Below are 9161 nucleotides of genomic sequence, written 5' to 3' on the forward strand. Positions count from 1 at the left end.
CTTTACAAGCTTTTAACTTTAATGATTACTTAAAGTATATAAAAAGTCAGAAATGGGCTTTATTCAATTTTCAAATGCAATTTATTCTTCAGAAATCTCTTCAAGCCATATTTAGAATAGTGAAAGCAGGTATTGTATCTTGGAGATCGGGATTCTAAAAGTGGAGAACAAAACAACTGTACAGTATTACATATTTATTGCGAAAGGATCTTTCACAATCCGTTCCAAAGACAAAAGACTGAAATATGCATGAACGAGCACTGTACATTCAGCACCGTTCTGTTCTATTGAGAGGGAAGAATGAGCGATCTGTACCCCAATGTGCTCTCTCCCTTTCATCTATTCTGCAGATGTTCATCGTTCATGGATCTGTCCATTAGACAAGGGCTGTACACACGTCAGAATCTCGTCCGATACTAGCCCTCAAGCGATAATCGGACGAGAATCACCTAACGTGTACGTAGCCTAAGATATGGTTTCAATGTACAATATCACAGGAATACTGGCATGCTTACTAGTACCCAAATTCTGACAGTGTCAGATTGAAATTTCACAAGTGCAATAAGGCTGACAGAAATCGGTGAAAGTTTGTTGGTGGATTACAAGAGATAATGTACTCTCGCCATAATGTGTAAAGTTGTATGATGTCAGACTGGATCCACATGAATATATTATGTGTATTTATTATTATTATATTCACACATTTGTATAGCAGATATTACGCTGCATTTTATTGAGCCTATAGTCCTATCCGGTTGTGCATCCAGATAGCAGATACAGATGAGGCTCTTACACACACTATAATGGGGAATTTCTGTGAATTGTAGTGATTATAGTTACAATCATGACTGTATTTAAAGTACAGGACACTACAGTAGTGATTAAGGAGAAGAAATGACAAAGCCCAGCTGGGTCTAGCTACCTAATACACCCCACACTTTTATGACACCCAAAGAACTTAGATATCATGATATATCTTCCACACATCTACCTGCTACATATACTGGTCACTGTCAAGCCTTCTGCACGTCTCTCCTTGTGAAAAACTGCACACGGTCATACCTGTATATAAATACTTTTTAGTATTGCTTCCAGTACCCCAGCCTTACCCATGCTGGAAGGGATGTATTGTAGCTTTTATGTAAAAAGATGCATTTGAGCAATTCAAATAATGCACTGGTTACGAATACAAACAGCCTGACCAATAGGTTTAGGTGTGGGGCAGAGATTTTTAAATAACTTTAAGATTTACAGTTTATTTTGATATGGTTTTCACTGTAGGTAATCTCTACTTGTGCAAGATGCTTGGTTTGAATTGTCCTCATATGTGACAGGTTTACATTAAAAATAAAGTTTATAGGTAGAGGCAGTGTTTCACCCACCGTGTCCCCCAGGCCCCTTACCACCCAGTGCTGTTACAGGTCACATGGGGTCCTTTTTCTTCTCCCGGCAGTGGTTGATCTTCGGAGATCTAGAGCAGCCTTGCTATAACACCACCTCCTTCGGGCTGTGCACTTATAGTACATCCTCAGTCTGTGTCTTTTTTTTTTTCTGTGTGCTTTTATGTGACATATAGGATGCTCTTCAGATCTTCTCCTGGCAGTAACTGGTCTTCATAGGTATTGAGCAGCCTTGCCATAATAACACCTCTTGTGCACTTACAGTATGTCCTCAGCCTTACAGGGTTGAATTACATAGAAGATAAAGTCAGTCTACTGATAGAATGGAATTACTGCCCAGGACAACAATGAGTGAGTGTTTTTATTTTAAACCCGTTTGCAGACTTAATAAAAACTGTGCATAGAGTTGGACTTGTGCATCTCTAGCCAAAAAAATGCTTTTACTTTGGATAGAGTGCAGTATTGTTGAAATGTGTCAGAAATCCCTTCAATAAGGTCAGTGAACACAATAAACATATTTTAGTACGACTGGAAAAGATCAGAACCACTGACATAATTTTATTCTGGTGAGAAACTCTTTCACCAGGAAAATAAATGAACAGAAATCTTCTTAACAGATACACAGCAATAAAAAATTAACACAAGGTTCTAACTTTGAAACAGTGAAAATAAAAAAAAAGATCCCTGGAGTTATAATTTCAAAATAAATGAGAACACTTAACACAAAATAATAAAACAACTCTGATTGTACAAGTTAGTCACATCAACTCATGTGACAGTGTCCATATTTTATTAGTGATATTGTACCACACAGTGATACCCAACAATCTAATGAGAAACCGGAATCATTAAATAAAATAGGCATCTTATGATGGCCTAGCCGATGAACATTAGAAAAAATGTCAACAACCAACAGAACACATATACAATATATAGACACTAGTCAAGTATCAGAAAGGTTGGCATACCCCAAATTCAGCAACTCATTAGAAATCTCTTATACAATGCAAGATATCTACACTGTATACATAGACATGTATTCATTGCACACAGTGTATGCTGACTGCCCATGGTCTAGGAATTCCAGGTTGAGAAAGCCAGATTGCTGGCTAAACAGTGAAAATGTATAATGAATCTCAGACATTTTTTACAGGATAAGTGTTGGTCCAGTCCTAAATATATTTGGTCCACAGTATGTAAGTGACCATATATTTTCAAAAGACAATTTATGTATAGGTAATAGACATGTATCACATCAACTTAATTCCCAACTTCCAGCACAACTCATTTTTATAAGAACCAGTAGATCTGAAACCAAAAAGTGATACTAAGAGCTCCAAATGACTTTCAAAACTATATGTGAAAAGTAGCACTACTACACAGAAAATTAAATGTGTGCCATCTATGTAACTTTGCTGTTATAAAGAGGAGTTTAGGTTTTTATAGGACATTGAGTTTAAAAAAAAAAAAAAAACAGTTCAGTAACTTAAAAATCTGCATAATAAACTCCTGATAACTTACAATATACAAGAAAAAAAATCCTATTGGTTAAAAGGATTCCCCGACCTCCTGTCATTACTAGATCTAAGACAGATCCATGAGAAGGAAGGATTCTAGGGGAAAGATCATCTGAGTCTATTGCAGGAAGCAACTTTTCATCCCCCCAGCCCTAAATGAGCTAAGTATCTATTCACTAGGACTGTTTCTTGTACATTCATGCTCAGCCCATGGTTAAAAGATAGCAGGGTGGGCTGATCTGTGCAAGAGATGGATTTTCCTACTTGATGAGAAGTTAAGCAGAAGAGGGACTTAGATGTAATAAATGCAATAGACAGTAGGGGTAAATATGTGTAAGGCTATGAAATATAGGCCATATGGTTAGAGGGACGAAAGTGTGATGGATTTTTGTGCTTCGAAAATTAAAGTAAACCCTTAACAAAGAATTCGACAGCATGCGTAAACAAAGTCAACATAATAAATGGTGCATGTAGACAGGTAATGTATTAAACGTGGTGCTGCTCGAAATAATGCAGAAAAAAACTGCATTTGACCTGCAACACAAAATAGGGCCTACTGAGTCTAAGGGATGTAGGCTCAGACCCGTCAGCCACACTACATCATTGAAGGAAATTGAAATCTGCTGACCTGCATTCAACATGCAATTGTAATACACATCAAATGCAGAAAAAACTGCACACGTCTCCACAAGCTCCAAGATATCTGCTAAGAAGCCAGCATTTACATGAACACACTGCCTGTGGGCCAGGATCGTAATGTCTGGTGGTTCTGGATAATGCCTGCACAAACATGCTACCATCTTTCTTGGGAGAAAGGAAGATGTGGCAAGAACTGTACTCTACTGTACTAAGTTTACTTAGCATACATGTACTTAACAAGACAAATGCATCATAATGTACAGTAAGGTTTAAAAATATATCCTGCTGGTTTCTAGGATGCAAATTGTGCGGTCCTTTTTGTATTTCATTTTCAATCTATATTTTGCAGAAATAAGAATAGACTCATGACTGCAAGCATTTTTCTAAAGATGATTTAGACTGATTCTGTGCTTCTTTAATCCTCTATATCACTGAATGAAGACATACTTTATACACAGACCCTCAGCTGTGCATTTGTACTGGCAATATTCTATGGCATTTTATTATATTCCTGAGAAGTTTCTGAAATGTTTAGATATGTCTCTTTCAATGGTATTATCTTTTATTTTAATCAACATTTATACATTTAAATACTTTCTTATCATTTTCTTCAGAATTTTTAAATTGTTTTTTTACATACTATTTTTTATTAGTAGCTTTATGCAAAGAACAGTGAGATGTAGTAACTCATAACAACCAAAGTCACAGCTTTTATTCGTCCAAGAGGGCTATACTCTACTATTGCAGTATTATAGGGCATTGCCCAGGAATAGGATAGAAATTCCTATTACTTAACATGTGTTCTGTATATTCTAGGATTTTTTCCTATTGATTGATTACATAAAATATTTTCTTACATAAAGCTGCATAAATGCAAATGTGGATTAGAATTGGAACTCCTTGTTTGATTGATAGGGGGGGCTAGAAATGAATAAGGAAGCATTCCGCATGGGCACTTCCAGTCTTCACTTATAGTGAACACAGATGGGAGTGAACAGTGGCGCCTTATGCCGAGCAGCCATGTGGAACAGTCGAGTGTACACTCATTACTTTACCAATCATTTGGCAGGTATACCATTTTTTTTACATATGTTGAAACAGTGTATCTAGTTATTTGGCTGGAGTTGCCCTTTAAATATATGCCACACTGATCATCATTATACCTAAATAATACAGCTTACCTTTTCATAATACAAATGTCATACTCTAATTTGATTCAATATTTTGTATCACTATACAAGCTTCAAAATCCCTAGTTTTACACCTCTGATAATACAGTAGAGAAAAGCCTGCCAAAAAAGACAACAAACACAATTAGTTAAATAGATTGCTAAGAAGAGGAAGAACCGATTAGATCTTTGGCTTGGATTCCTTTTACAATGGTCTGGTCCAAGCTTGCAAAACCATTTTTTGTTTAACTCCATGTGTGGTTGGTGCTTGACACAGGGAAGGCCTGGCATGGGCCTACAGAATGGCAGTTCTTGCCGATGATGAGGATTTGGTCCAAGGTATACAAGGATGGCCGGTTCCAAAATGAATGAATAATGATATCAGGAAGGTCAAAAGAAAGTTGGAATAATATTTCAAAACAGTCTTTGTTCAAAGAGAACATTTGTTACGCTTAATGTGAAAATGATGGTTAATAAACTAGTGGCATTGTTCAGATGTTCTGGTATCCATTTCCCATTAAGAGGACTCAGATCATTTTGAAGGCATCCTTGCCAACGTGTGAAGACGTATGACGATCTTTGCACTGTGTTTAATGTGCTAAAAAGGCTCTGGGGCAGGTAGGGGCAGATTTGATTTAGGCTCAGTCTTAGAACTCCTACTAGCAAACAGAATATTGGATCCTGGATAGATTCTCCTACGGGAAGTTGGGCACAATCCCTTGTATAACTGCTAGGGGGGAGGGGATTGTTTTCAATGCTTTGTGGTTGGTTTCTTCCAACAATAGAATCAAGGGCCTCCGCTATATGAATAATCTGCCTTGTTGTGCATCACTAGCTTGTTGTCCACAAAGTAGAAACTGTCTGATTGTGTTTCATAGGGATGAATGATCATTTCACGAACTGTATAAGAAAAAAAGAAAAAGAAAGCATTAAGCAGAGATAGAAACCAAATGACTAACTATGTTGTCTAAAATGCATTTATTCAAAGAGTTTTCTAGCTAGAATAGAACACCAGCATTTGATGGATGGCTTTGTACCCACTAAGTGCTATTTACAGGTGAACTCATACATGAAAACTCCAAAACAATTTCAGAAAACATCCCATCTTGTGAATAAGCATCTGCACTGGCTTGATGCACTTTAGCCCTTCGTGTAATAAAATGCAGACTTAGTAGGTGCCAAAGTATTAGGGACTACATGAAACTATTATAAAAACACATGCCTAGTTCCTGTTTTGTACCAATCTTTGCACTGGACCTAAAAGTTGAACTTCAGGGAAATAAGCAAATGCTGCACTACATGTACTGCGGTGACATTACCTGCCAGGCAGCAATGCACTGTGATAGCGATATATAGATGGATAGATAGATGAATAAAGCCCTAGCTGTCAAGCACAAGTAAAAGAACTTAAAACAATGTAGGGGACCCTTGTGTAGTTTTGTAAATATGCATGCACATTTTTGCATAAAAAAAACAAAAAAACTTAATCTGATTTCAGGAAATAAATCTAGAAAAATAACACAAAACATTTCAAAGAGTTTACAAACTCCAACGTAAAGTACTTCAAGTTCTATGATGATAATGACTAAACACAATGGAAGTGTATTTATTAAAGTTTATTATAAAAAAAAAAATTAAAAGAAACTTACTGAGATCCTCTGAAAGCTGTGGGAATTCATAAATATGTTCACATGTGTTTTTACTGCTGGGGATGCAGAAGCCAAACTCAAAGTCAAAGCTTTTCAAGAGCTGGTCACGGAAGTAATGTCTCTCGATCATTCGAAAGTTATTAATGGGCTTGTCACCGACCGTAAATTCAACCCTGGAAACATAAATATTTCTTGCTAAACTATATCACATGTATTGACATTTACAGCCACAGAAAAAATGTTCATACGATTATTAAAGATTGTGACCTCAATATGTATGTAACTACTGCCAAAGAATATATACTTATTTATTGTGGAGCATGGCAGGTGTTATCCTAAGGAAAACGGTAGCAATCAAAAGAACCATAAGAGGGCCCCAAAACCAGAAATGTACTCTTCTATTAATGCTTTATAATTAGAAAGTATATGTATTTTATAAATATAAAATGCATTATTACATGTTTTTTTTTTAAATGTGTGCACTTAACGTACGTAAATTGTACTAGATATTAGTCTCTTACTATTCTCTGTAATGCAAAGGACACACTGGGGTAGGGAGAAGCAATACAATGAGTCAATCAGTTGTGTTGCAATTCTAATGTTCTAAAAAGAGCATAGTGTCAGAGACCTGAGCTAATCAGTTTGCTGCTTCTCTATACACTGTTGACCTAATTTACCAGTAACCGTTACAGATATGATACACCCATATGTGTATAAGGAATACAAATATACATGGATGGAAATCAATCAGGCCACAGTTGGTCAGATTCAGAAATGGATATCTTATTATATCAGTGTTATTGCCAGTCAGCTGTGGGATTGTTCAGGGTAACTTGTAAAGGAGCAGCCCAACAAACAGATGCAATAAGTAACATGCAGTATCTGATTGGAGGAAGCCTGTTAGGAACTACATAGAAGTGTAATTTACTTACGTTGCCCCAACCTGACGCAGTCTGAGGAAAGCTGGTGTGAACTGATACCTGACAAATCTACCAGCATTGGGATCCACATCCTTTTTGTCACCATGTTCCCGCTCTAAAACAAAATTAGGAAACAAAAAAATATATATATAATTTACATACAGTGTGGTATCTTTATGATTTGATCATTTTTATGATTCCCATCCAAAGTGCAGGGCCTGGAACCTCCCAATAACATGCAAAAAGACGTCCTTATTGTGGAGGCCATTTCAAAAAGGAAACCAAAACTTGTCAGAGAGGGAGGTCCCAGGCCTTGTGAACACAAAAGTTTTTGCCCAACAAAAATTTTTTTGGTGTGCACCCAACTTTTCACTTGTGGTCATGCACATGCAAATTTGTAAACTAGTACAGTACAGAACTAATACTTTGAAACAGATTCAATTACAATGAACAATCATCATTCCCATAAATAATATTAACTTAATTAATCAAAAACAATAGACATGCCCATACCACACCTACAAAAAACATTTACAAATGCACAGCTAAAAACACACATTTATTGGATCCGTATACATGTTTAGAATATTTGAAGTACTATTGATCTCATTGTTTTTTATTACTAAATAAAAACAAATAAAGCTTACTTAACTTAAGTGGCTCCACTACTCTACCTTAGGCTGGGTCCACATGAATGGTTTTAAAAACGCATATAAACGTTCCTACCATGTTTATATGCGTTTTTATGCCATTTTACAAGCGTTTTAAAGCTTAACTTTAAAACGCTAAAAAAAACTTTTATAAACGCCTATGAGGCGTTTACTGCGAATTGCCGCGATTTTACATAACTGTTTATAAAAGTTTTACTTTTAACCCTTTCAGGGAATGAGTACAGGGTTACATAAAACCCATTACTCATTCCCTGAAAGGGTTAAAATATGTGTAAAAATTGGACAAGGCTTTAATGTTAAATTATTTTAATGAATGTATGTGTGTTTGTGTAACTAAACTTTTTTTTTTTTTTTACAGGTTATCCCAATGACAGGATGATTTCCATGGCTGCAATCATGACATTAACACAGCCATGGGACTCCTCCTGACAGTGACGGATTGCAGGGCACTAGGGGTTAAATGAGGACAAGGCTCTCCATTCACCTCTAGTGCTCTGTGATTGGCTGAGGTTTTAGGTTTCTCAGCCATTCAGCACTAGACCTGAACGGGGAGACTTGTGCCCATTCATCTCTAGTGCTCTGTGATTGGCTGAGAAATAGGAAACCCTGATGACAGCTCAAGCATCATCAGGATTTCCCTTTCCCTCTGCTAAACTGACAGCTCCGCTCCCCTGATCACTCCCGCAGCCCTAGAGGAGCTGTAGTATGTGTTACACATACAGAACATGTCCAATAAATTTATCCTGTCATTGGAATAACCTGTAAAAAAAAGTTTAGTTACACAAACACATACATTTAATAAAATAATTTAACATTAAAGCCTCGTCCAATTTTCTACACATACTTTCAGGGAATGAGTATGGGTTTTTTTGTACCCCTGTACTCGCTCCCCAGGGTGGGGTGGTGGAGACCTGGGAGTCACCTTATTAAAAGGGGCTTCCAGATTCCAAAGACCTGCTAATAAAAACATTTTTAAAAGCCCCCATTGTTTTCAACGGAAGCTTTCATAAAAAGTTTAAACACGCTTGTAAGGGCCTTCATTGGGTTCAGTGGGAGCATTTTCAAGCGTTTTCATGCATTTTCCAGCGTTTATCCTGCGTTTTAATTTTTTAAAAAACATTGCAAGCATCTTTTAAGATAAAGCTCAAAAAGGTGCCTGAAGGAAACGTCCTTGTGTAGATTAGCCCATTGGAATG

The 9161-nt window shown here is 36.7% G+C and overlaps 1 protein-coding gene across 2 annotated transcripts in view; it reads right to left on the reverse strand.

The window, feature by feature from the left end:
- Positions 1–2145: 2145 nt before the first annotated feature.
- The window catches only part of UNC119 (unc-119 lipid binding chaperone), a 39220-nt gene continuing 32204 nt past the window's right edge, over positions 2146–9161 (reverse strand). For both annotated transcript variants that reach the window (XM_072430121.1, XM_072430127.1), the window contains exons 3-5: positions 7307–7409; positions 6375–6547; positions 2146–5625 (exon numbers count right to left, since the gene is read on the reverse strand). In XM_072430121.1, the coding sequence (XP_072286222.1) occupies positions 5513–5625; positions 6375–6547; positions 7307–7409 (389 nt within the window). In that variant the 3' untranslated portion in view covers positions 2146–5512. The remainder of the gene's footprint in view (positions 5626–6374; positions 6548–7306; positions 7410–9161) is intronic.

The sequence above is a fragment of the Pyxicephalus adspersus genome, chromosome 1, assembly GCF_032062135.1.
Source record: "Pyxicephalus adspersus chromosome 1, UCB_Pads_2.0, whole genome shotgun sequence".
Taxonomy (NCBI): Eukaryota; Metazoa; Chordata; class Amphibia; order Anura; family Pyxicephalidae; genus Pyxicephalus; species Pyxicephalus adspersus.